Source organism: Pezoporus occidentalis, unplaced genomic scaffold, assembly GCF_034315485.1.
Source record: "Pezoporus occidentalis ecotype Australia unplaced genomic scaffold, CSIRO_AGI_Poc_V1 ctg62, whole genome shotgun sequence".
NCBI lineage: Eukaryota > Metazoa > Chordata > Aves > Psittaciformes > Psittacidae > Pezoporus > Pezoporus occidentalis.
The window spans coordinates 1,051,056-1,078,782 of NW_026915966.1; the positions used below are offsets into that span (position 1 = coordinate 1,051,056).

General features: G+C 51.5%; 1 protein-coding gene across 1 annotated transcript; it reads right to left on the reverse strand.

Moving 5' to 3' along the window:
- Positions 1-355: 355 nt before the first annotated feature.
- LOC134174668 (heparan sulfate glucosamine 3-O-sulfotransferase 3B1-like) lies at positions 356-27,727 on the reverse strand. Its single transcript, XM_062639860.1, has 2 exons — positions 27,144-27,727; positions 356-4,547 (listed from the first exon to the last, which is right to left on the reverse strand). The coding sequence occupies exons 1-2, from the start codon at positions 27,572-27,574 to the stop codon at positions 3,929-3,931; spliced, it is 1,050 nt and encodes a 349-aa protein (XP_062495844.1). The 5' UTR covers positions 27,575-27,727; the 3' UTR covers positions 356-3,928.

A 27,727-nucleotide genomic window follows, 5' to 3' on the forward strand; every position in this document is an offset into this window, starting at 1 on the left:
GAAGTGCAATGCTCTTGAAAGGAAACTTGGCACTGAAGTAGCAGGAATCTTCTGCACTACATAAAGGGCTAAATGTGTCCTCCGGCATCCCTGACGCCAGAGGGATCACCAACCACCAAGACCATCCAGGTTTCGCAGCAGGGCTGAGGGCAATCCCTCAGGTCTCATTCAACGGTGTTTGATGAAGGTGCATTCAAGGGGACAGGTCAGCTCCCACAGAACCCAGCTGAGCAGCACACGCACACATTCACCACCCAGTGAAGCCTCCAGCTCCCAGCCCTGTGCTGGAATGAGGCTCACCTATGTGACTGAACCCACCTCTGCAGCCCTGAATGAATACAACCGTGCCCATCGCTTCGTAAAATAGAGCTTTTATTTGTTCATACAAATGGTATGAATTACCAGAATTTCATTTCCCTAGAAACATCTTTCTCTGTGTAAAATTAATTTGTGTTGTACATACCACAAAATACTCAATTTACATTTTTTTTTCCAGCTTTTTTCTGATTTTTTTTTTGTTTTTTTTCTTTCCATTTTGTCCTTTTTCTTACAAATCGGCTACTGTCTAGTTCCATGTTACAGACAACACATCACTAATACCTGTACTGCACGTCTGAATACAGGACTGAATGAAACTCAGCCATAAATTAATGTTACAATGTGGAAAAAAAACCAAATAAAAAGAACTTCTAATCACACCTCCAAGCTTAACTTAAAGTGAAAAGGTATTTTTTACCCTAGCACTGATTCCAGTATTAGCCACCAGATGTACACCACGGGGAATTCACCTTCATTGTCTTGTTAGGTAAGGCTTTTACACTACAAGTCTAGTGCAGACTTCATTATGAAGGATATTGAGCAAGGGCTAACAACTTGCTTAAGGTTAGAAGAGTTATTATGCACTTGCTGTATTCCTACTCTCCAAGAAGATTGCTTGGTGAGAGCGTTCTGCAGCAGGGCTTGATTACACAAATGAAGCCCACACGCTGCTGTGCAGCTGAGGAAGGCATTGGCATATTAAAGTTGTCTCCAAGAAAGCAAGAAGGAAGACGGAGGGGATGTGAGCTGCTCCAGCATCCGGAGGCAGGCACGCACATGCGCTCCATTGGGAGCCCTATGGGAAGGAAGGCATGCCAACACGGGAGATCCCGGAGGCTTCCACCATGCAGCCAGTGAAACTGCTTGGGGAAGTGGTGGAGCTGCGCTGGGAGCTTACCCAAAGGCAAAGGGGAGAGGATGAGCTTCTTTCCACACATTGCATAAGCCAGTTCATAGGAAGACTGAGGTTATGAGAAGCAAAAATCACTGTTTGTCACCAGGAAGTGTTTTCTTCTCCCTGTGCAGCACCTTCCCCTCCATCAGCCACCAGCAGCAGGGTTGGTGATAAAGCAGGTATGCTCCTGTGCCTGGCAGCAGGGAACAGAGCTGGGGACCTGGATGGAGATAAAACCCAAGCCCCCAAACATGCATAGATAGATCCAACCACCAGCTGAGGTTTGCAGATGCGTTATGCAGGATGGGGCTGTGTGTGTGGGGGCTGTCAACCTGCAGCCCAGTGGGTCCTGCACTCACAGCCATGGCCTCTGGAAGCAGGTCCAAAGCATCGCTTCTTCACTGGAAATGGCTGAAGGCAAAAAGGAGAGAATTTGCCCAACTTTGCTTGTTTGCAGGAGGAAATGCTTGGAGGCAAACCCCAAGGAGGGATCCGCATCCTGCTCACATGGGGTTTGCTTGGCACCTCAATCCTGACGTTATGCTTGGCATCTCCCTATCCTTGAGGACACCCCAGTGCATGGCACCCCATGTATGAACCCACACACCTCACCGGCACTGACAGAGGTCAGACTCCCTAAATCCCTTTGGAGATGTGATACCACTGAGCCAAGCCAAGAGCCCTTAGGTTTAAACAAAGCACTGAAAGGCAGCATTTTACCTGCAGATCCCCGGAGTGAACCCAGAGGTGGGTCTGCTCTTTGATGTATCTGTCCAAGCAGGACCAGATAGATCAAGGGCCAGGGAGAGCAGCCCAAGCTCCAAAGAGTGTTTTCATCATCCAGCAGCCACAGCAGGGAGCTGTAAGGGGCAGGCAAGAGAAAGGAGGCTGTGAAAGTAAAGAAAACATCTGGAAGATGACACTGAATGCACCTCACCACAGCTGGGCATGGCTCAGTGATGCAGTGCTCAACGGTGGGTGGCTATGGGGGACGGGGGAGAGCTGCAGGTCACACATTTATACAGGCAACGTGCATGAAACCAGGGCATCAGCTCAGCTCACAGATGCTGTGCCTGTCGGTGTGTTCACTGTTTTGAGCTTTACTCACACTGCCTGCTTTATGCAGGCACTCCCACCCGGTGAGCTCTGTGCTCGGTGCAGTACATCAATGCAGTGCTGCAGGTGAGGGTTGCCCAAAGTCAACAGAGCCCCCTGCTTCTGCTCAGAATTCAAGGAGAAAATCACTTCTGCTGCCACCTTGCTCTGAAACTGCTCCAGTCCAGCTAGCAGCACCTGTGACAGCAAGGATAAGGCTGTGGATGCACACAGTGCTTATTGAAACCTGAGCACACAAAACATGGCTAATGCTCTCAGGACAGCCCCACCAACCTGTCCTGAAGTCCCAAAGCATTTGGGTCCGTCTGAGGGGAAGGATTTCCAGGTCATTGCACCTGGGTTGATGAACAAGTGCTCGGAGCATCCTGTCCTGCCACCTCTGCCCTCACCCGGGGCATCAGGTGCCAGCAACACCTTAAGCACAGCCCAGATCCCCCCCTGCTTTTCTAGATCCATCCTTGTTGGCATGCAGCGCTTCTTCCTGGCTCTAGGCAAACTCTGCTCCTTGGGAGAGACCATGGCTAGGGTGTTGAACCAAAGAATAATGGGAACCAAGAGGGACTGATGCTCCCCCTTCTCAACCAGCAGGAGCTGCTCCGGCGGCTGCAGGGCTGGAGGCGGTGCTGCCTGCACCGTGTCCTGGGACACCCTGTGCTGGGGACGGTGCTGAGAGCTGCGGGTTTCCCATGGCTCCATGGTGCTGATGGTGTCTTTGGTGGGTGGAAGCCATCTCCCAGCAGCACCCCATGGGCACGGAGAGACACATCTTCAGGTCACTGGGAGCAGCACCGAGCGTGTCCCATGCACATACCTGTATTCTTCCACTTGTCACGCAGTAACGATTCAAAATGCATAGAGGGATTGTGGGAAAGAGCCTCCCTGACTAAAGGCAAGGAGGGAAAGTGTATAGAGGAGACAGCTCTGCCCATGCAACAGGCTCTGTGGCTTCTCCAGGGCTCTTTACCCTCCCAGCAGAGCCCTAGGCTGCGGGGCAGGAGCTGTATGGCTTGGGATTCCCTGTGCTGCACAGCCACTGGTAAAACACGCTGCTGGTGCTCAGCAGAGGTATGTGGGTTGCAGGGAGATGCCCAGCCCCAGAGAAACCCCCCCTGGGGCTGTGGGACTAACCAGGAAGCTGTGGGCCGAGGGAGCACAACACTGGAGCAGAGACTGGGACACTGGAATAGGGAAAGCAAGTGTTTATAAAGGCCAGGTACCCGTAACAAAAATAACCTTGTGCTTTCCCTCCCTGTCCCTCCCTTGTCCCACCCTCCCTTTTGCGGATGCTCTTAAATACAAACTTTCTTTAGGAAAAATGGAAGCACCGTCTGTTACAAACCGAGAAAGAGGAGAGAACAGAAGAGGGGGAAGAGAAAACCAGGAGAGACAAATTAGAATTAAACACCATGGAATGTTAAACAGGTTACGGGCTACCGTTCTAGCCAGTGCGGTTAGGCAGCTTAGTGAATTAATTGCTTAGGAATTAAAAATAAATTATTATAAAATAGATTTCTGTACATTTTACATACATATATATCTCTTTATATACGCAAACCGTGCTGGGCAAGTCATTACAGGGGATTTTTTCCCACACCAGGCTCAGTCCCAGCCGAAGTCCTGCCCCGTCATCTGGTAGAACTTCATGTTGAAGGGCCGGTAGAAGTCCCGCAATCTCTGCACCACCTCCTGGTCTATGTCGGGGTGGGTCCTGCCTTTCGTCTTGCCCAGGCAGTGGGGTTTGCTGCTGCCTTCCGCCTTCTTCAGGCACGGGAAGCCCTTGGTTTTGTTGAAGTAGAAGTGTTTGTCGGTGATGATCCTCTTGAGGCCCAGAAAGTCCTGGACCCGGCCCAGCTCCCCCGCGGGGTCGCTGATGAGCCTCTCCCCGCTCACAAAGAGGATCTGCCCGATGGGGAAGTAGAGGAGCCAGTTCTCCAGGTGCTTGGCGTAGATGCCGATCTGGATGGCGCTCCACGAGGTGTCGATCAGGCCCGTAGTCCTGTTTTTGAAGGTCAGGCTCTCAAAGGTGGGGATGTCGGGCTTCTTGGAGAGCGTCTGTGTGTAGTCCGAGATGGCTCTGGTCACGGGGTCCCGCACCACCACGATGAGCTTCGTGCCCTTGGACATGGAGGAGATGCGCGCCGGGGCCTCCTTGGTGACGAAGTAGCTGGGGGTCTTCTCCATGGTGATCTGCCCCTCCAGGGTCCTGGGCATGAGGTCCCTGCCGGCAAAACACACAGGCATGGGTCAGAACAGCACCTAACAGCAGCAGGGACGTGCATACATACATATCTCTCTGTTCACACATAGATACACAAGATTTCTTCTTCCTAAAATGCCTTCAGAGGCCATTTAGCTCATACAGATAAATCCATTTTCCATTGATTCAGGGATTAGGGGGGGATTATTATTAAAGGCCACTGCATTAGAAATCCAGCTGAGTAATCTCCCAGTTATCCATGAGTGGATTAGCCGGGCTACACTCTGCACCTGGAGCATGGCTACATGTACCTCAGCAGCAGCAGACTGGTCAGGATGAGTCCTGAGCTGCACCAGATGGCTTTCCTGGCTCAGGTCAACACCAGAGAGCCCCCAGGCTCAACCCAGAGCTTGTTTTCCCCGTAGGAATGAGAAGAATGGTGCAGAAGAAAAGCAGGAGCTCACTGGACCACGTCCACTTTGCTTTCCCTTAGCATCCCAAATGCAACACCTCCCCCAGTGCAGGCAAGAGGGTGCAATTTGTCCCTGGCTTGTCAACAGCAGAACCTCACCCAACCACAGGGGTCCTCTCCCACCCAGCTTCACCTATTGCTTTACTATTCCTTATCGCTGTGCGGACTGGTTCCCTCATAAGCACTTAGAAGGAGCATCAAGAGCTGATTGTGGCATCCTCAGCACATCCCAATCCAGCACCCAGTAAGGACAAGCTCTCCCCTCCACTGCCACATAGGCTACAGCATGTCAGAATACAGGATACAACCATGGAGAACACAACCTCAGCTCACGGGCAGGACGTACCCTCGCTAAACACCCTTGAAGCCTAAAGCCTTCAGCAATTTCACCCTATTCCCTGCCTATTTCTACTCAACCACATGGGGAAAACACTAGAGAGCTTGTAGTAATGATGCAAGTGGCACAAAGCAGGGAAAGTAATTTTTTCCTATCATTCACTAGGCAAAGCCTAAATATTTTAGACCATTTGCCAGTTCTTTCCCTTTATAACCCAATGGGACTCATTTGCTCTGGGTTGCGAGACACTTAAAAAGAAAGAGGCAAGAGGGGAGCCAGCCACAAAATTAAAGCTATAAAACTTGATTAAGTTTTCAAAGCACAGAGAAATAACCAGGCAGTGTGTGACCTGCAAGCCTCAAACAGCCTTTCCTTCAGACCCACAACACTGCACACAGAGGCTTGCTTGTTCCCTGATGGCCATCTCCTCCCTGACCGCTGTTATGCTTCTAAAGCAAAGATTACCATAGGCTCCTGCAATTAAAAAAGCCACTGGTAATTTGTGCTAAAGCCAATGGTTGCCCCAATTAAAAGTTCTCAGGCCAAATAATAGGAAAACCAGGAATGAGAGGTCTGACTGAAATCAAAAATCATCATCACATGCCTATGAAAGCTGGTCACTAGCTCTTTATGCAACTACTATTTAGCTCACATCATACCCAATATTCTACTTCATCAGCTCCTGGCATTAATTTCATGTGTTTACTAGCAAGGGGCACCCCATGTCTGCACTTCCAACCTGCAGGTGAGGTGTGCTTGGGGGCTGCCCATAAAGCCCCTTCTCCGTAGAGCCCCCAATGGGAGATGATGTCCATACCAGATCTACATGGGTCAGTGGGAGAGGTGGCGATGGACAAGCTGGCCTGTGGAGGAAGGGGCTTGTGGAAACCTCCAGCCAAGCCCATGGCTCATGGCAACACTTCGGGCTGTGATTTCAAGACCATGCAAATGGAGTTACACATGCAGATAGAAGAATCACACTGACCCTACCGGACACAAGAGCTGCTGGAAGTCAGGAGCCAGCGCGTGCCAAAAACCAGGAACCAAAATCAAGCTCTAATCCTTTGCCTTTTTGGCCAGCTCTGCAAACCCATAACGCTGTCACAGAACAGAGCCAGTCAATAATGCTCACAGAGCAACTCTTAAATCTACCGTGGGGCGATGTGGATTTCAACAGCCTACTCATTAAGTGGTGTCTCTTTTTATGGCCATATTAAACCCGAGTTCTACATCCTGCGCTGGCTGCTGACTGCTTTCCAGCTTGATTTAAGAGGCTGGTTTCAACCCACAAAGTCCTTAATGGCCTGGGACCTGCCTAGAGGAAAGGCTGCTTCCCAAGACCTGCTCAGGATGGCCGTGTTGCACTGAAGCCCTTTGGCTTCAGGTCAGGTCCATCAGATTCCTCGTGTACAGGGCCCTGCATCTTGAGACCAAGCTCTCCTCCAGGACTACTCCAGTCAGTATTTATCAGTCTCCTGGGAATGACACAAGGCTCATTTTTCCCTCCTTGCACAAGAGAGGCATTGGGTAGGGCTGGACCATGAAACAGGAGGAAATTGCAGGAGGTGGAGTTGCCAGGTCAGTTGATCGGGTTGGGAAATACAGGCTCCTGGTTGCACAGCACACTGTGTAAGTGGAAGAAGCAAGGAGTAACTCTAAGGCATCCACTGGCCTGGTGTCAGGCCCTTTGCAGACCAGTCATCTTCTGAACTCACACTTCATTTGCAGCTGAGGACATCCAATAGGGCTGAGAGCACTCAGTTCTGTGCAGGTCCAGACCCCCCCATTATTGTTATTTTTGGAGAGGACCCAAATCCTTGCTGTTTGCAGGACATCTTGCTGGTGACCCATCACAGCAAGACAAGGCTCACTGACACTACTACTGCCTGCTGGCTGGTCAGCACAGGCTGAGAGGAGCAGAGACAGAAATGAAGCCTTCAGCCCCAAAATGAGAGCCAAACACACCAAACCCAGTCTTCAGGCCTTAGCTCCAGCATTCCCTTTGGTGTACCCAGACAAATGCTGGGCAAAGCCCAAAACCAAGACCCTCAGGATCATCTCAGACAGTCCCTTGCTTGAAAAGCGGCTGTGTAAAAGCTGGACAGAAGCAAGCAAAGTCACATACTGTGGCCCACGGATGTGGTTTGAACCTCTGACACCATCACATCCAGGAAAGCAAAGTTTTATCGCATGGGCCTGTCAGCTGTGAGGAGCTTTCCCATGGTTTCCATCATTTCCCACAGGGGCCCCATCCGTCATGCTGGCAGCCAGAGACAACGGAGCCTCAGGGACAGGAGGAACTGGTAGGTTGCCTGGTCTGAACTCACATCAGTGCAGAAGTCACCAAGAAGTGTTTATTCCCCTTCAAACCACAACTGGAGAAGGGCAGCTTGGCCCACGTATGGCACCACAGCTCCAACCCAACGCACCAACCGTCCACGTTGTGGAAGCAGGACCAGATTCCAGCTCTGAACACATCTGCTCCTGGGGCTCCAAGACAGCGAGGGCTGTGCTAGATCACAGCCATTATAAAGGGAGGGGAAAGAGGAGCCGTAATGGTCAGAAGAGCTGCAGCCACAGGATGCAACCCCCTTAGGCAACAGGAGCAGGGTTCAGCTCCATGGTGAGTGCACAGTTTAGCCCTGGGGCAGCTCCTGATGGTTGTGGAGCCCTCTGTGTCCCATGGAGGTTTCAGAGGCACGTTAGGGACCTGAGCAGGTTCTGCAGCACTGTTTGGTGCCAGATGAGAACAGCAGAGGTGCAGCTACCGCTGTGGTCCGTATGGGAGAGGGAAGGGAGACAATAAAGGGAGTCAGGCTGTGGGAAACGGGGAGCTCAGGTGAGCCCTGGGACAAAAGCTGCTGCACCCGTCGGGACGGGGCTGGATGGAGACACTACTGAGGGGTGTAGCGGACACTGTAGTGCCAAATACAGATAGTATGAAAAGCTTGGCAAGCAGTCCCTGCTGCCTTGTTATCCTCCTGCCTTCTGGCAACCTGGAGTTCAAAGACCTCAGGAGCCAGCATCTGCATCCAAATCATCCCATTTCACAGTGACTACGAACCGTCTGATCCTTTCAAACCCGGGAATACTTTTGGCCTTGAGAACGTCCCACAGCAGAGAGTCCCAGAACTGAAGTACTGCCTCTGCCCATCATCTGAACCCTCTCCTTACAGCCCTGCTTGGGAAGGGATGTGGCACCTGCATTCTGAGCGTAGAAGAAGAGAGAATGAGGAGATGCAGGCTCCTGGCACTGTTTATTCCCCTGCAAGCCTAAGCAGTGGTGGGGCTCAGCACTGCAGCACTGTCAGGGGTCCCAGTAAGAGGAGGGAGTTGCTGCGTGAGCACAGCTATGAATCTTCCACAGGCAGAGAGCAGAGCCCCTAACCCCGAGCTATTAACATGTCAAGAGGGACAGAGCAAAAGCTTTTCCTTTAATGAATATTTCCTCCAAGAAGCCTGCACCCTTCGCAGGCGAAGCGATAGGCTTAGTCTAAAGATGGATTGGCCTACTTTACCTATTAACCACTTAGACTAATGTAATAAAGGCTCTCCCTATTCAAACAGCCCTAATCTCCAGCCCCACGCAGCTCTGAAGCCTGGAATGAGAAGGGATGCTAAACTGAACTCCATCACGCTGCTGCTTGGGGAGGCACTGGAAGGGGGGAATCTACCATTACTTTAAGTGCAAACTTCTCCAGTGTGAAAACTGGACCTGGAGCGAGATACATTTACAACGTGGGGATGACAGGTGGCCAAACAGTAATCCAATCCTGATTCCTAATGCCCTTTGTGGCAGCTTTTGTCTGCCCAGAGGGGCTCCCAGCTAATCTGCTGCCATTGCTCAAGGAAGACCAGGCAAGGGGCCGGGGGGGTCAAGGGGACCTCCACAACCTGTTGCTGTGTTCTGTGCTGCAGGTAGGGCAGAGCACAGCAGTCAACGCTGGCTTTATCCCTGGGGATGTCTGTTGGTCCCTCCACGCACCTCCTGCTATTAGCAAACACCCACTGGGATAAATCCTTCCAGGGTCTGCTGGAGCCTGATGCTCCAGGGCAGGACTAAGGTGCTGAGCACCCCAGCCGTCTGCCCGGGTGGAGGTCACCGTCAGGCTGCCCGGTGAGACCAGCACGCTCAGGTGCTCCTGCTGCTGAACAGGAGCTAAGCAGATAATGAGCTTTCCTTCCTAGGGAAGGTTTTGTGCTGGATGGATTCCTACCCAGCATCACTATTGGAGATGCTCCCTGTGCTCCAGCACGCTCGAGAGTTGAAGTGCCACTGGTGTTAAAATCAAGGTGGCCCATGCTGCAGCGATGGGACCCTCCAGCATCAATCCCCTCTGCTGCAGATCAGCCCCTTGCTCTGAGCTGCCTCAGTTTCTCTCTGCAATGATAAAAGCTCTCCTAGAGGACATGGACAGCTGTGTGCAGGGCATTGTAACAGCAAGAGAAGCATTGTTAGAGTCAGCATAAAATGCCACAGCATCTGGATGCAGCTATGAGTGCTCACAGCAGTCCCCATGGTGGCTCTGCCAGCAGACACAGGAAGAACCTCCTTTGGTCCAGAATTCCTAGGCTTTCTCCCCACAGCTGCTCCCTAGAAGCAAGAAAAACAGGGGAAAGGGGAGAAAAAGCAAGTCAAACCGTTTTGGACATCAGCCACATTCATGCCAAATTCAGGCCTGTAATCCAGAACCATTTGCTTTGCAGCCCAGTGGTGCACATGCAGAGCATCCAACCTATTTCTGGCCACTTTTCACCCAAATTCCTGACTGGTGTTTCAAGAAGACAAAAAGGGATTTCTTGTCAGAAAACTGAATTTTGGCAAGCTGGATGTTTCTAGGAAAAGTGCTCCCAAATTCTCCCCAAAAGCTGTCTACAACTGCATAGATTAGATGGAAAGATTATGGTGAGAAGCAAACAAGCTTCCTGTACTTGGGAAAGCTTCAGAGGAAACAAGTGCAGAAGATGAGACAGGGTTGAAGCCTCATCCCATTCCATGTTGATGCTCTCCAGCAGTTTGGTCTCCTGTCCCCATCCTAGCATGGTCCTGCACTGCTTTGCTCCAGTCAGGATCACACCAAAGCCAAAGGGCTTGTTTCTAACCACAGACCATCCATCTACTGCCTTCAATCAAGCACACTTCTGAGGAGGGCTTTACTGCTGTTCCTGCCCTGCTCAGCCAATTGTCATCCTAAATCCCCCTGTTCCTCTGTCTCCTCCTCTCCTGCTCCATCCCAATAAATAAATTTAGGCCAAGTGAGCTAAATCTAGTTCTTTAAAGGGAAAGGATGGGGGTGGCATCTCCCCTGCTGGCAGCTTTGCCTTACAGCCCACCCACTCTGCCAAGGCGATACCCAGTTGATCCCAGTCTCTTCCCAGCACGTCACTCTCAGGAAGTGAGATGCTCTCATGCAGCAGTGATCAGTGCAGCCAAGGCCTGGATTAAAACCACACACTCATAGCCCCACACTGACACTTGACAGGGAGCGAGAGCCCTGCAATGCTCTGGGAAGCAAATACCCAGAGCATCGCTAGCACTGTCAGCTCAGCTTGAATTCCACCACGCTGGACCCATCCTGACCCCTCCTCATTCCAAGGCTGACCACAGCATCATCAAACCTCAGAAATACCTGACAAGCCCAGAGAAAGACTGTTAAAGTAATGAAGTGTTTTAATTACATCACGGAGCCTGCCATCAGCATCAAGGTCAACTGGCTTCACAATCACCCACTCGGCTTTGACTCTCAAGGAGAAACAAACAGAGGGAGAAGAGGCAATAGAAATTCCTCTTTGGGACTCGGAGCACTCGCTGGGTTATTATCTGATACAGCACATAGTTCTTACCAAGCTGCTTTGCACCAAGGACCCGTGCAGCAGCAGCAGCCTCTCCGCTTTTTATGACCAGTGGTAAGGGCAACATGTGTGCCTTTGTCTCGAGCAGGAGCCCCTTGTTTGGGTTGGCAAATTCGATAACAATAAAAGGGAACGGCTGGGGAGCAGGCTCGGCCCTTTTGAAGGGGGTGTAACCCTATCCAGCTCCCTCCGACCCCCGGCACCACGGTTACACAAACCAGATGATGGGAATTAATGAACTTTGGGGGTGAAGAAGGGGTAGGTAAAGGAGGAGGGGGAAAATGTGTGGGCCTGAAATCAACGTCCTTGCTCTTTGCCCCCAGATCTGCCAGGTGCCCTTCACCTGTTGGGGGACTTTGGGATTAAAGGAGGGAGAGGAGGGCAATGGCATGCGAAGGGTCCCCATCTTGAAGCCGCTGTGGGACTTACTTCAATGAGGCCAAAGAGCTGGTGGCCACAGGTGGCATCACCACATACCCCACAGGAACAGGCTCTGGCCCGGCTGTGGAGTCTGATCTAAGTTCCTTTGATGTGGATAAAACACCCCATCAAAGGCAGGGGGAAGCGGGGAGATGCGGGGCATTGGCAGATGGTCCTTTCGTCCCCACTCCATGCAGGCAGAGCCTGTGTGTGCCAAATGGCCCCAGCAAATCAAAGCAGTGCCTCGAGGAGGGGACAACACGCTGCAGCAACCAGGGTACCTCCTCCAGGCCAAAGACACTGTGGCCCTGGCCATAGGGGTACCGGGGTAGAGGAAGGACAGGGTAAGCAGCATCCCTTATCCTCCACTGCTCTCCCAGTCTCCATCCAGATTCAGCTCAGGGGCTTTTCTGGGTCTGATGCAGTTTGTACACCTAATAACCCCCAACTGATCTCTATTCCAACCCCTCGTCCAGGTTCATCCTGACCCCTCCATGTAAACAGCCAGCCCCAGGTCCTTGCTTTGTCCATTGTGCACCAGCTCCTAGCCTCAAACCATAGCCCCAGTCCTTGCACCATCAAACCACTCCATCCCTCCCTCCATCTCCAGCCTAGTGCCAATGCTGTGGAGCATCCTACCTTCCCCCAAGGCATCTCTTTGCCAGGCTGAGGTCTCCCAGCCTCTTGGTCATACTTCAAACAGAAATTGCTCCAGCCCTAAAGGATAAACCCAAGATGTTGCCACTATCACCGTGTGGACTCCTGCGCCAACTAACCACAGGCTGCAGAGATGTGGGGCTTTCTTTGGATTAGGAAGGGGCAAATTTCCCCTTGTTTCCTCCCCTTTTCCCCCCAACAACAGCCCAAGATGTTACAGCTGCCCAGCAAGAATTCTCCCTCTTCCTCTGCTGGAGCCAGGCAAGATATTCATCAACTTCACCACTTCATTATATAGGCCCTTGTCTGTATGTAAACACCGAAGCCTCTTTCTGTCCCCCCATCATACTTAAAAGCTCTGAACTTCCACTAAATGATTATCTTCAGTGGGGGGAGAGGAGCAGCACTTTACATATCAAAGGGCTGCTTTGGAGGGATTAACAATAATTTAAGATGAAGTGGTAAATATTCTATTCACTCCAGTTCATCTCCAGTAATAATTATAATCCTATTAGCGAGGTCCCAAGAAAGTGATTGCATTATCAGCTAGCAAGCATCTATGCTGGCTTCTTGGAGGGGTGGGATGGGGGAGGCCATAGGCAAGTAAAGAAGTGAAAGCAACAAAAGATGCAATTGCCAGCACCTCCCCTCCCCCAGAAGGATTTGGTCCCCATTGTCCCCACACCTCAATGGTGCTTTGCTCCGAAAATAGGAGCTTTTGAGCGCACTAAGGGGGTGGGGCTGAAATGAGCATCTTGGTTCCTCTCCGTCCCCCCCATTCCCTTTCATTGCTGTGGGTTCCCCTTCCTTGGTGCTGTCCGGCCGACAAAGAGCACACGTTGCTGCTGTAGGAGGGGTACAGGGGGCCAGAGCAGCGCTGTGATTAAAAGCTAATTGCTGTTTATGGGTGAGTTCTTTAGCCCAGCATCACCAGACTGCACTGCCCACTGGTCAAGTCATGTGAGATTACGCTAATCTGTTTCCCCCAAAAAAAGGGAAGAAAAAGACTGGTTTTGTTTAAAAGCAGAGCAGGGAGGAGGTAGTTCTGTGAAACTCATGATTTAAGGGGGAAAAAAAAAACCCTAAACCCAGCAGGAAACACGATGGAGCTAACTGGCAAACTGGGAATAAAGGCTTTTTTCCAGCAGATTACGGGGCCAACTGTCTCTGCCAAACTGTGTTTCACTCCTGTGCTGTGTCGCCTCTTAATACACCCTGCTGGAGTGTTTAACTGTGATTTATCTCTGCAAGGAGCACCAGTGTAATCTCCTTCCCTCTCTTCTGGCACCTGAAGACCACCAGTGTAAGTCCTTGGCACCTCCACCACAAGCAGGTAGCTCAGCTCTGTTCGCCCTGGCATGGATGCAAGTCAGCAGCTACTCCAGAGCCGCACCAGTGCGGGTGTGGAACAAGCCAAGATTACTTCCACGGTGTCCAAGAGTTTATTGCAAAGCAGTAGAAACATTTTGCTCTATAAATTAAACAGACAACAGCCTGAAAGGGAGGCAAGAGGAGGAATTCCAGGCATCTGCAGAGATTTCAGTGCTCACAACTCACTCCGGGGGAAAAATAAATTCACTGGACTGCCTCTTGCTCTATCGCAACCAGAAGGACCAGCTATTCCTCCTCCCTCCAGAATTTATAGCCTGCAGTTAGTGTTATGTGTGCTAAGCTCCTGCTACGCAAAGGTTTGGTAGATCCACTTATGGATCCATTGCAAGATGAAGCTCTGCTCTCAGAGCCTCTTTGAGAGACTGCAGGTTTAACACATTCCCATCAAAGATGTTACTACTTAGACTCAGCTTTACTTGGGTAGCGCTGATCCTGCCCTTCCTGGGAAGCAGGAACTGGGATCTGCTGACCTTGGACTGCAAGCACTAAAGTAATGTCCCCATCCAGAAAAAAAGGCAAAGGGAGTCAAGGTCTGCAGTTTCCAGCTTATCTATGGAAAGAAATACAAGGCAAACCCAAAACGTGGCTCAGAGCAGTTCAGAGCAGGTTTAAACACAGGAAGCCTGACTTGGAAGATGCTTGAAAGTAGATAAAACCCCCCTCATAGCTGTTGTCATAGGGGTTGGGAAAATGCTTCTTTGCAGCAAAGGGAACAATCTCCATTGGTTAAACCCCATGGATGTGGGATTTGGGGGAGGCAGAAGCTGGTACGGAGATGCACAGAGCCAGCAGTGCAGACTGCTTACAGCTTGTTAGCTTTCAGCACAGCATCCTCCTGGCTCTGCTGAAGGGATGCACTGTGGGGCTGGACCTGCCATGGGACACCCGTGCTCCTGTCACACCGGAGTACCCTGGGGCTCCTGCCCCCAGTTAGGACACCAGGAGATACCCCTAATGCAGATAGTCCATAGCACGTACTTACAAGTCAACTTTCGGGTTAAGTAAGCACGCAGTGACCACTGCAGCAGCCCATCTCTGGATGCAGGCAGCCAGTCTTGGTACACCAAGGCTGAATGCTTAGAAACGCCTAACAAATCTCCACCCGGGACAGGACTGCAATGAGATGAACTTCCTTCACTGCTCCTCTCCCCTGGCATTTCACCGCCTCCAATTCTGCTTGAAGGTGGAAAGACCCAACCCAACCCCACTAACTCACAAAGCAAAGAGCCAACCCCAAGCTAAACGCTGCGCAAGCCAACAGCCACTGAACAAAACCCAACCCAGCGAGATACGGGCAGGACCACGTTCCCCTATTGCCACGTCCATAAATCACAGCCCTGCTGAGAGGTCTTTTGTGTTTCCCTCCCACCACAGACGTTAATGCCCTGGTAATGGCCTGTGTGCCTGCACAGGCAGGTAACAAGTCACGCTGATAATACCACCCCTTGTTCAACACCCAGCGTTTGCACAGGGAGGACTTTGCTTGCCACCTTGACACATTTCTCCTCATCAAGCCCAGCCTTCCTGTGCTGGGGCTGCACAGCTCAGATTAGAGGAAAGAGCCTAATGATAAGCCCTGGAGCCCCTTTCTACCCTAAGCAATGCCCCAGCTTCCACATCTCATGTGGGGGTAGCATCCCCCCTGTTATTCATCTGCCCTCAGGGTAATAACATGCCAAAGGTGGGCTTAAACCATGTGCTGAGTGAAGAGCCCCAGAAGGGACTGGCACCAGTGTTAGCCATATGACAGCCCTGCCTTTTCTCCTCTTCCTCACCATGGGCATAGCAAAGCAGTGAAGGGAGCAGGGAAACTGCTTTATTCACCCAGCACCGCTTTCCTCTGGGTACTGACAGCCCCTGGAGCATCTTCCAGGCGATGGCTGATGCAGAGCCTGACAGCTCCTCTGCAGCACATGGGAAGGGAGCTCTCAGGGTGGCAAACCCAGGGCAGGCTGGAAACAAGCCCTGAGACAGATACAGGAACCCACCTTCTGCTCCTGAAGGGTTCTGGTGAGCATCCAGCACCACCTGAACAGCAGAGGCCTTGGAAACAACTGCTCAGAGAGCACCAGCTTTCTGGTTTCACTATGGAAAAAAGAAAGTCTCCATTTTGTTCCCTGCCTTTTGATAATGCTCCTAACACAAGGGATGCTGGAAAGCTGCTGCCAGACCCCAGCTGCATGACTCCACCTAAAGCAACCCCATATCCATGCAGCTCCTCCTCAAGTGTCTTAAAGGGATGCCCCTTCTGACCAGAGGATGGGGCATCTTCCTGGTGGCAGTAATGGCAGTGGAGAACAAACTCACCAGAGGAGGACCAGCTACAAGGGAAGGTGCCCAACCAAGCAAGCACACCCTGCACTGCTCATCGTGCTGAGCATCCCATCCAGTGGGTCAAGCATTTCAGATTGGTTCAGACTTTATTCCAAACAGAGTCACCCAATTGATTTCTGAAAGTCTCCTGCAAAGCAAAGGAGGGGTGGCATCAACCCAAACCACCGGCAATCTGGATGCTGTCCCACTCTGTGTCTGGCCTTGGGCTGAGCTGTATTTGCCACCTGGTGGAACAAAGTGCCTGGCAAATTGAAACACCAGTGATCCTCTTGGTACTGATCCCTAAATGCATTTGAACACAAATGGGATTGTCACCTCAACTCATCTGCTAATGGATTTGTGAGTCACACTCAAAGGAGCAGCACTAGAAATTAAGCTCCACTGTAAACAGACCACAGTAGTGAGACATTTGTCTAGAATGGGATTTTGCACACACACCCCCCATCTCCAATCAGGCCATAAGGACCCCCCGAGTCTCTTCCCATCCTTTTTACCTGCTCCAACCCCAAACATCAAAGACTGCAAATAAAATCAAGCTCCAGGACCAAAAAAGGACTGTGCCCATTGAGGCAATGGAGCTATGGGTTCATGGTGCCACCACGTCCCAAGGTGGGTCCCAGCGACGCTGCAGGACTCGGGATAGAGCAGAAGGAACCAAACCAGCCATGGGAAGGAGTGAAGCTCCCAGCGAAGCAGGGAGACAGGCACCAATTAGGGAAACATGAAGGGGCAGGTCTGCCTGCAGACTTCCCCTCCTGCCCCAGTCATTACATGGGATCATGATGTGGTCATAACCAGTCAAGGAAACAGTCGAGAGCTCTTTTAAGAGCAGGCTCAGCTGGTGGAGATGCTCCACTGCAAGTACAACAGATGCAAAGCACTGCTTCTAATTAAAAAGGTATTCATGTAATTAGAGACTTCACATGGCCATACCAATGATTTGAACTGGTCCAGCACACTCAGGCTGTATTTAAGAGTGTTCTCCACGCCTGCCTTCCACTTCTGACTACTTGGGTTGTCTTTCTTTGAAACCCCGTCCACCTCTTCACACAGGCTGCAATGGCAGGTCTACAGCTACGGTGGCAACCAGAAAGGACCTTAGGGAGCAAACCCACGTGTGTCAACACCCAGCACTGACCTGTAGCATCCCATCCTCTTTCCCTCGAGGGCTGTTTTCCATCTAGAGATGGCAAATGGGCTGAATCATCCCAAAGTCCTCCCAGCCCTTGTACATAAAGAACAAAGTGGGCCTGTCTGCTAAGGCCTTGGAGCACAACCCAAGTGAAGTGACTTTTCCCTGAACACTGAGGATGCTGAATGACAGCTATTGTTATTCAGATGGAACCGAGTGTCAGATTAACAAATCAATGGGCATAAGAGATATAAAATGCGTTGCCATTGAAGCCTTTCAAATACCCAAACATATGGATGAACCAAATGTGAATTGTAATTGACTCCCCCGCACCTTTGATCTGTACACCCTTGGCTTCCCAAAGGGACAGCCTGGCCCCCTCCGTCGGGACTGAACTGATTCAGGACTCCATTGTGAGCCCTCACAAAGTCTTTTCTCCCTGCCTCCATCTCCTGCACGTACAGCCTGGCATCTGAGACAAGCCAGCTCTGCCTCAGAGCCAGAGACTTGGAGAGTGACAACCCACGTTACCCAGATGCAGCCTCTTGCATGGGCACCTCTTCGCACCAGCTCCCATCCCTCGTGGTGGCCCTCGGTCAACTGGATGTGCACAAGGAGATGGCCAGGAAGCAGCAGAAGAGGCTCCAGAGCAATGCTGATGCTCGCTCCCCCACTACTGGAGCAGGACGTGGGCTCTGTCCAGTTTTCCAAGGATTTCCCTGTGCAAAGCCAAGGATCAGACTTTGCTGATGGGCTCACGGCATGCATGTGCCCTGATGGTAACACCCAGACTGGTCTGGAAGTGCTGGAAGCTGCTCTGCTTTTCTCCAACTGCCTCGACAGCACGCGCTTCAGAAACATGATTTTTAGGGGTGTTTCTGAAGCTACATTAAAAGGAACCTGGAGTTTAAACTCAGCATTATCCCTAGAGTTTTACTTTTGGGGATTGGAGTGACCGAGTTTTTACCAGTTTTAGATAGAAGTGAAACGAAACAAAAAGAGCATTGGTTCTGAGCCGATACAAATCTCAACTCCATGGGAGTCACAAGGGAAGCATTGGCTTGGGTTTAGCTTCAAGCCTCTTTTACAAACATCAAGATACTGTGGCTTTTCCAGGAAACCCAGCCCAGTTTATTCTTCCACTTCCATGCTGCAAATCCCCCACAAGCGTGCTTCTCCTGGAGCTTTTAACCCCATTATAAAAAGACCAAGGTAGTGAGACATTTGTCTAGAATGGGATTCTTCATCCCCCCCCCCCCCCATCTCCAATCAAGCCATAAGAACCTCCCGAGTCTCTTCCCATCCTTCCTACCTCCTCCAACCCCAAAAATCAAAGAGGAAATAAGTTCCAGGACAAAAAAGGACTGTGCCCATTGAGGCAATGGAGCTATGGGTTCGTGGTGCCACCACATCTCAAGGTGTGCCCCATGGTGGGGAACAAATTATGCAGCCCAGCTCTTGCTACAGCGAGCCTTAAAACAATGGGAGACTTGAAATGCCTGTTGCTGGAGATAAACCCCAGCAGCTATTCCCAGCATCAGGCACCAACACAGAGTGAAGCATCCCCACTGGGAAGGCAGAGATTTTGCACATGTCCCTTCCTCCAGCACCAGCAAGGACACTCGGGTTGATGGGGGAACTGGGTGAGCCAGGGAATCCACCCAATCTCTACCCCCAGTGGTTTAGGGCTCAGGCCCAGCTTAACCCAACTGGTAAATCTTACAGGGATGCCCGAGTATGTGACAACCGCAGGGCTCACCCACAGAGGACCCGAGGAAGGAGAAGACCGTGGGGAGGAAAGCGGGCGAGAGGCAACTCCCGGGCTCTTAATCTGCTTTAGGACCACATGAGCTTTCTGTTTATATATAGCTGAATTAATTGTCACACCGCATTTAGCACTGTGACCTTGGCACCCGCCCTGGGGGGAGCCAGCAGCCCCGGCCAAGGCGCCGGTGTATGCAGAGACACTGGCGCAGGGCTGGCGGCAGCTCCAGCCTGTCATTACCAGGAGCAGACAGCAGCTCCCGGCCCCTCTCGGCTCGCAGCAAGCCCAGGTTAGGTTCAAACCCCAACCGGCTCTTCCACTTCTGCTTTGGCAAGGCTGATATCTTCTCCCAAGGCTTCGTTCGCTGCTCAGCATCCCTCTGTTAGCTATTCCCTCTGCTTTTCCAAGCGCCACGCAGACAGCCCAAGGCTCATTAGCCTCAAGAGGGAAATTAAGAAGGAGAAAAACTATGAGCTTTGTGTGAAGTTGTAACAAGTTCAGTGCAGAGTGATGGGTGAGAATGGAGGAGGTGGGCTGTGCTAAGCCCTTCCTTGGGAACAAGCAGTGCTCAGGCTGTTTGGCTCGTGGATACCTCACTTGGCTCAGCACAGAAACAGTGAAGCCAGGGCAGACGGTCCCCACCAAGCCCATTGTCCCACTGCTTCAGGAGCTTCCCCCATCTCACCCGATGGGAACAGCTCTGGCACTCATGGGACTGGCTCCAATCCGGCACAATTCACTAAACACAGCACCAGATATGGGCGCAGGGGGCTTGGAGCATCGGGCATCACCCCGACACGGCGCAGAGCAAAGCCATGGGGTCCCTTCTGTAATTCCCATTTAGGAGCCACATTCTCAGCCCCACGTATAAACCATCGGAGGACCACGTACACCCACTGCTGGGCCACACCTGCTGATGTTTACTCCAGCACCTCCTGCTTCCATTCCAAGCCTCGTACACCTTTAAAGAACACAAACAGGAGGCATGCCAGCGCTGCAGGCCCTGCCAGTTCTTAAACAAACACGAAATAGCTCACCGAGACAGCGAAGCACGGTGTTAATGCAGCGCCGGGGTTCCGTCCTCCCCCTAGTGACAGGCAGATCTCTGCACCAAACCCCATCATCGCCAGCCCGACATCCCTGCTCCACATCAAGACTACAGCTGCAGTTCAACCCCAGTGTGATGCCAGTGCTTTCTGCCTTCCCCATGTTTAGTCTTTCACCAAATCGACAGTTTTCTATGGATTTCCTATCCTTCACATGCTGCTCTCCTCTACTTCGTAGACTTTCAAGTTTCAAGACAAGCTTACATTCAATACTCAAGACAGGCTGCAAGCTGAAGGCTTTACTATAAAGGCTGTGTAGCTGCTTTATTGAGGTTAATAGTTGTAATGGATCTTGGTTTCTGTGGAGGCATTTCCTGCCATCAGTCACTCACACACATGCTGAGGGCCTGATCCTGGAGCCCTCCACCAGGCAGGACTTGGGGCTGCACTAAACACCACCAGGTTTGGGGATCTGGTCCATTGCTGAAGACTCATGTCCTCATCAGAGCCCGCTTCCCATGTGAGAAGTGTATGGGTTTTAAAGAGAATCAGTGTTTTCACTCCAGCTGCGCTCAGTGCTGCCAGGCTGCAGTTGTGGCAGCACAGGATTTGGCCTTGCATTCACTTTCAGCAAGGGATATATAAAACATACACGTCCCCCTATAATATTAAGCATCAGCATATAAAAGGAAAGCCCGTGCACAAGTCTCACTTTCTTCTGGAGGAGATACTGCTGCGCTGGCAGAGCTGCGCACCGGAGCACAGAGGCTGTGCCAGCTCAAAGGAGAGGTTACAACTGCTTGTATGTATTACTAACCAGCCATGCCAGTGGATGTGTAAGGTCCCCAGCAGCACCAGCTGAGAGGACTGGGCAGAGAACAGCTCTGGTCTTAGGAACTTTGGCAGCACATGACTTACAAGGAGGTAAGGACAAGGGAGGACCGCTCCCCTCCATCAAAGGTTAGCAGAGCCGAGCTACTCAGGTGATGCTGTACTAAGCCAGGTCAAGAGCAGGGTGCGCCATGCACAGCCCTGCCTTCAAGAAGGGCTGAAAATTAAGCTCTGGGTCAGATCCTCTGCTGCCATAAAGGGCAATGACTCCTTGTAAACCAGGGCTAAGTCACAGCATCCCTCAGTAGAGAGGTTCTTCTTTGTAGGGAGAAGAGAAAACAGAACTGATTTCGGAACAGGCTGGTTCCAGGGTGTTTCTGAGGAGGTTAATGTAAAGTATTTAGCAGAACATGGCATTATTTTTCTCTAAATGAAGTTCTCTTTCCCTGCTGCCCACCATGGCAGGACATTGCCACACTCATGTATTTTAACAGAAGAAACAAAGACTTGAACTATTCATTTCCTAGAAATCAGTGCAAGGTCTTTTGTCACCAGCACTTCTGTGTCTATGATCCTCCAACATTCCCATCAGCATCATCTCAACCCCCAACCAGCCAAACTTCTGATCCTTCCCATACACCCCTCCTCACCCCTCAATGGCCCTCACCCCCTCCTGGTACATATAAAACCACCACCACCAAGTCTACTTTAATTCTCCATCTTCGGAGCTATTACAAGGAGGAAAACCACCCTAGGGAACACTTGAAGCCAACGTGGCAACGAGTGACCTCCTTTCTGTCACTTTTACGAATGACCTAAGGTCTATTGCACATCATGTCTGAGCAGTTCCCACCATGCCCAGGCAGAGATGCTCAAGACAGAGGGGCTGCGCTCCTGACCTTGCCTTCCTCTTCCTACCTGACCCTGATGCGATGCCCTTCCTGATGCACCTTAAGTCCAGCAGCAACTCCCTGCCAGCAAAGTTACAGCACCAGTAAACCCCTGCCCTGCGTTAACCCCATCTTCCCACCGCGCCTGCTGACAATCAATGTGTTTCATCACGGGAGCCCTCATTTCCATTAAGAAAGTTGAGATAAGGCCCATTCACACAGCTGCCTTCTGGCTGCCACTGGTGACAGCCTCTGGGCTGAGCTGCTTTATACAGCATGCGGCGTTTCTCACGAGGTAATTAGGAAACACACAGCGAGCTGCTGAAAGACCTGAAATTGCAGCGGCGTGGGCAAGCCCCGGTACAGTCAGCAGCAGCAAGTCAGGACCCAGCGCAGCACTTAGTCATTTCACAAAGCGAGGAGGAAGCTGCTCCTCCAGCCCCTCCTCACATAGCACATGGTGACAACAGGTAGCAGGCGATAGCCCCTGACCTCCTAATTGCACCACTGAAATAACGTGCCCTGCTATTTGTTGTTCTTTGAGCCCATATGTTAACCCTCCTGCATGGCCCTTGCCCATTCATTATCCCCTGAGCCCATTGATCACCCATGGTCGCACCACCAGAAGACGTGAACACTGAATGGTTGCTAAATCAGACTTCTCTTCCTCCTTGGGATGGATTAATAGCATTGAATCCAGCAAGCAAAGCGGTTTAGCAAGTGAAGCCTGATGTTAAGACAAGTCCATGATCATGCGTGGTTGAAAATACAGCTCAAAAGCATGATGATTTGGGTAGTTTTTATAGCCACCGCATAAAGGCTTGCTGGATGCCTTTAGAAACAAAGCCTTCACTGGAAGCGCCTTGAGGTATCCAAAGCTCGGGGTGTGTTACAGACATCTGCCATGGGCCACTTGAATAGAAAGAAAACGCTAAATCCCATAGCCAGAGTCAAGCCCATGGGTTTTCATTCCCATCGTTTTCATGCCAAGAAGGCGCACACGACGTTCCCCATGCACGCCGCTGCGCTAACGCGATTAGCCGGGCAGATCCACCATCCCCATAAGTCACCCCCAATGCATGGTCAACTTGGAATAGTTCAGCAGCCCAACAGGTGAGGCCATGAAACTCGATCACGGCAGACAATGTCGTTCCCCCCCTTCCCAGCGTCGTGCTGGGAAGGACTTGTCACGTGCGTCATATCGGGCAACATGCTTGAAACGGAGCAGAGCGCGCTGAAACCCCAGCAACACGAATAATCTTTGCCATCTGTTTGAACAACTCAACCCTCCTCAGATCTAAAGGAATGAGCCCATGCAAACACAAGGGCCTTGCTGACTGATTATAGCAGCCCAGCCCTTCTTTTTTGGGGACATTTGCTTCTGAACTGTGCCGAGTGGCTAAAGGCAACAGCATGGGGAGCCGGCGCAGTGGACAAGGGGGTATGGAGCCCTGCACACGTGTTGAGGGGACCATTAGAAGTCCCCATTCAAATGCAACACGTGCAAGGTCAATAGATATAAAAAAAAAAGAAATTAAAAATCAACAAGAAAACCAAATCTTAACGGGAAAGCTGTTTGGCAAAGCCATCCCAGAGAACACTACGGTCCTTTAGGATACGCTCATTCCAACCCAGCGTAGCTCATGGGAATGCATGAGAGGAACTGCTCTTTGCTCAGATACAGTCGTTTGCACCCAAAGTCCAGTTGGGAGAACCAAGACCGTTCCCAAACTTCCCCGAGGCCAACAAACCTTGCGACACGTTGAGTTTTGCAAGCACTTGGCTGTGTCGGTACAGTTAAGCGGCAGCTATTAAACCCTCGCTACCACTGCGAAGGGGAGACTATAGAGAACGGCCAAACTCCAGGGCACAATCCTGCCTTGCTCCAGATTTCCCTCTGCTCCACAAGGCTTTCACCCCGGAACTTTAACCATCATTTCCTTATCCTTCCCCTGCACCCAGTGTGGCCCACTGTGAGCATGAACACTGTGCTGCTCAGACCCCCACGCTCCTTGGGGCACAAAAAGAGGGTTTGGGGGCAAAATCGACGACAAAAAATGAGGCAGTTTCTCATGATTCAGGAATTGCTGTGAAGCAGCAGGCTGCATAGTAAGCTCCCCAGTGACTGGGGAGGCTGAGAAACGCATGTTTGAAGCTGTTTACTGCACGCCACCAGACCATAGGGCCTGATCCTGCTGAGCCAACCCACCCAGCCTCAGCATGGAGAATGAATTAAGGCAGCCTGGCAGAGCGGGAAGATGAAACCCCAGGGTTTTAAGAATTCAAATAGTAAATTTAAGGCAAAAAAGGGGGGAAAAAGGACAGAGAGGTCCCACATTGTGCTGCGGGAGGTGGAGGAGCTCAGACTAATACCGCTATCGAGTTTTCGGCTGGCGTAGCCATGGCACGGGGTTTGCTAGCAGAGAGCTACAGCCTTGAAATATAAATCAGTGATGTTGAGTGGGGCTGGGAATGCTCAGCCCACGGCAGGAGAGAAGGGGCACTACAGCTCACTGGGCTTAAAACTGTTAAAACTAAAGCAAATCAACCAAAAAAACCCACCCCAAAACACGTAAGACTAATGACACTGGATTTTTTCCCTTCCCTTGGATTAATTATAGGAGAACGGGCTTTCAAGTCCCTAGAATATTTAAAAATGCATCACTGTTGGCATAAGGAAAATAATTCAAAAAAATCACCATTTTCCAGACTTGCAAGGAACACTTCCCCCCCGCAACTCATATAATAAACCTTTACTTTACTCATAGAGGAAGGAAACAACTTCCCGTTTGTCCAGGCAGCCGGACACTCGTGCATAGGCTACAGAGGAGCTGAACTCCTACTGCTGGGAAGTGGAAAACTTCTTCCCTATCCAAAAGTCCCAAGCACTACTTAAAATGAGTTTGCAATATTGGCTGGATCCCGTTTCTCCCCTGTCATGGTACATATTTCCACTCGAAGCAGTTAACATGCTGTATTCATTACCAGGGGGGGAAAACCCCGCAACATGCGGACAGAAGTTGTTTCCATTCGATTTCCAGTTATCTCACTATTGAACAATTAATGTAATGTTTCTCTCTGCTTTTCAGGAACAGAGCTTGGTGCTGTTGATGCTGTTTTGTCTTCCGCACCAAGGAAATAAAAGCAAACAGATTTCATTTCACTTGACAGAAAATAGAGCAAGCAAAAAGTCTGTATTCCCTCCTTTAAAAGTTATTTTCTATAGATGAAAGCTTTATGTTAACTACCACTCTGTGTTTAAATGTGATTAATTGCAAACACCCCAAAACAGAAGCTAAATAAGCAAATTTGTGATGCTTTCTGCCTCCCAAAACCACGAAAAAACACATTACTTTAGAACACTATTATATGGCAGGAACAACTTCAGTAACAAACCAAAACCTCCAAACAGAAATGACCTGATTTAGCCAGAATCTGGTCGAATAAAATATACTTTCAACAAGACGTGGCTCTAAAATTGCATCTTCATCTTTCCAAAGCCAGGGGGTTGGATTTAAACTTCGAGGACTGGGTGCTGAGGACACAAGGATCTGCCCCCGTCCCAAAAGTTCAGTCCGTTTGTGTGAAAGCATCTCAAAAGCAGAGGCGAGGCTTGTCCAGCTCGCCCCAGCACGGCTGGCACGGAAACTCTTTTATAGCATTTTTAATCTGGTTTTATTGGGCCATTAACAAGAAAACACAAACGCATCTCCTTATTGACATGAAGATAATAAATAAAAGCCTCATTAGAGCTTACAGAAAGAAGCACGCTATCGAGAGCGCTGGGAAGCCAAGATTCACTGCAGTCAGTGGGAGTTTGGAGCTTTATAGTATCTGATTTGTAGCGCTGAGATTTATAGGCACAAACTTCTGCATCTAATACAAACTGAAGTTAGAAATAACACACAATTACCAACAACTTGTCTGTCGATTTGAACAAACACCTCCTCTCCCCCCACATATTCTGCATTATTCAGTCTTCCCAGTGGAGCCAGGTCCCAGTCCCACAGACACACGGAGACTCGGACCCTCGGGGTGGTTTCAAGACATTCAGCATCCCTCACGCTCGCTGCTTTGGAGCGACCCTGTTCAGATTCGTTGTATTTCAGTTCAAAAGCCCCCCTTTGCAAAGATACCATTTTATACAGCAGCAGCGTGTTTCCAGGGATGGGGCCCACGCTCCTTCAAAATTAAGGTGAAACTTTCCAAAGTTCCATGAAACTTCGATGCCAACTTCTCCAAATGCAAAAATAACATGGATCCTTTAAACACTGACTTTCGCCCGCTGCATCTGGGATCACAGATTAACGTAATCATAAGCATTATTCTCTCCTTCTCCCCTTCCACCTCTTACTTGTAAAAGATTAATCAACCATTTTATGGTCTAATTTAGGCGCCTAATTAAAAACAGAGTTCAACACGTACAAGACCATTTTGCTAATACATCCTGACAGGTCTCGGGCTCTGTTATTTGCAAGTTTTCCTTCCAAAATGGGACATTAAGATGGGGTTTTTTAGACCAACTGAGTTCATACAGATTCTGTGTTGGTGGCTATGGGGTGCCCCACTCCATTCAAATTCTATATTTTCATTAAACAAAGTGCTTTCGGAATGACCTTCTCCTCGCCACATCTTACCCTGCATTCGCTGCACTAACTGCCGAGGGATGGCAGCGGTAGTAACGAGACCAAACCTAATCAGAGTCGCAGAGTGGGAACTTCAAGACTAAAATGCGGCTGAAATTCACAACTTCACAGCAAGCATCTCGCTTCTAAGTTCCCATCTCTGCTCCTGCAAGCGCTCGCACAAAGGCACGGACAAAATATTCTTGATGAAGGAACTTTAATCATAAAGGGAGGAGAAGCCACGTTAAGGCGGCTCCCACCAGAGCCGGGAACCCTCCGAGCCACGCAAGTCCCTGCTCCTCCAGAAGCGCTTCCACGCTCACCCTTCCATGGGCAGAACCCAGCGCGGTTGGGTTTTCCTACCCCGGAGCCGAGGAGCCGCATCCCGTCCCGCAGCACCCGCTGCGGCACCGTACGCACCCCGCTACCTCGGTCCGAGCCGCCCAGCGAAGTGACCGGCTCGGCAGCCGATCACAGCGGAGGGGGAACGTTAACGGGGGAAGGAGCGTGTGAAGCGAGCGAGGAAGTTTAATCCCCGGCTCCCGCTCCGCACGCACCGCTCCGGCCGCGACCTACGGGGCTCGGCCGCCGGCGCTCCCCGAGCTCCGGCAAAAGCACAACGAAATAAGCGTTAAACCCGCGCATATTGCGTTAATATTTAACCTTTATTTAACGATTAAATGCGGTCTGGCCGGCCGCAAGCCCGCAACCCCGCCGCCGCTTGGGCTAAAGAGGGAGCCACGGTCCGCGCGCGGATTTTTCGGGGTCCGCATTTAGCGGAACGGCCGCGGGAGCTGCGCGACCTGCGCCGGAGCCCGAGGGGGACACACGCACAGCGCCCGTCCCCGCCGCCCGTCCCGTACCTGTACCAGGCGAGTCCCCGCTCGTAGTTGCGGTCGAAGAAGTGGGGCTCGGCGCCGACGGCGCGGACGTCGGGGTGCACCCGCAGGAACTCCAGCAGCGCCCGCGTCCCCCCCTTCTTCACGCCGATGATGATGGCCTGCGGCAGCCGCTTCGTGCCGGAGCCGTTGAAGAAGCTGGAGATGGGGCCGGCGGCGTCGGGCGCTGCCCGCTGCTCCTCCAGGCTGCTCTCCTCGCCCGGCTCCCCCGGCAGCGGCGGGGCGGCGCGGGGCGGTGCGGGGGAGCCGCGGGCGGCCAGCCCGGCGCAGGAGCCGGCGCAGGAGTAGAACATGTAGAGCCAGAGGAAGAGCATGATGAAGAGCAGCAGCAGCCTCCGCCTCAGCGGCGGCAGCGCCACGGGGACATCGAGGCAGCGGTTCAAGCGCTGCCCCATGTGCCCGCGGGCGCGCAGGGATGCATGGCTGCAGCTCGCCCGGCTCCGCTCGGCTCCGCCCGGCCCCGCATGGGCACCCCCGAGCTCCGCGCGGCCCCGGGACCGTGTGCGCAGGGCGCTGCCCGCCCGCCTCAGCGCCGCTCTCCCGCCGCC

Excerpts from the sequence above, each read along its gene's own strand:
- LOC134174668 (XM_062639860.1), bottom strand. The coding sequence starts at position 27,574 with ATGGGGCAGCGCTTGAACCGCTGCCTCGATGTCCCCGTGGCGCTGCCG. Across the intron at positions 4,548-27,143 it reads CGGGGACTCGCCTGGTACAG|GGACCTCATGCCCAGGACCC; the intron begins GTACGGGACGGG and ends TTTTGCCGGCAG.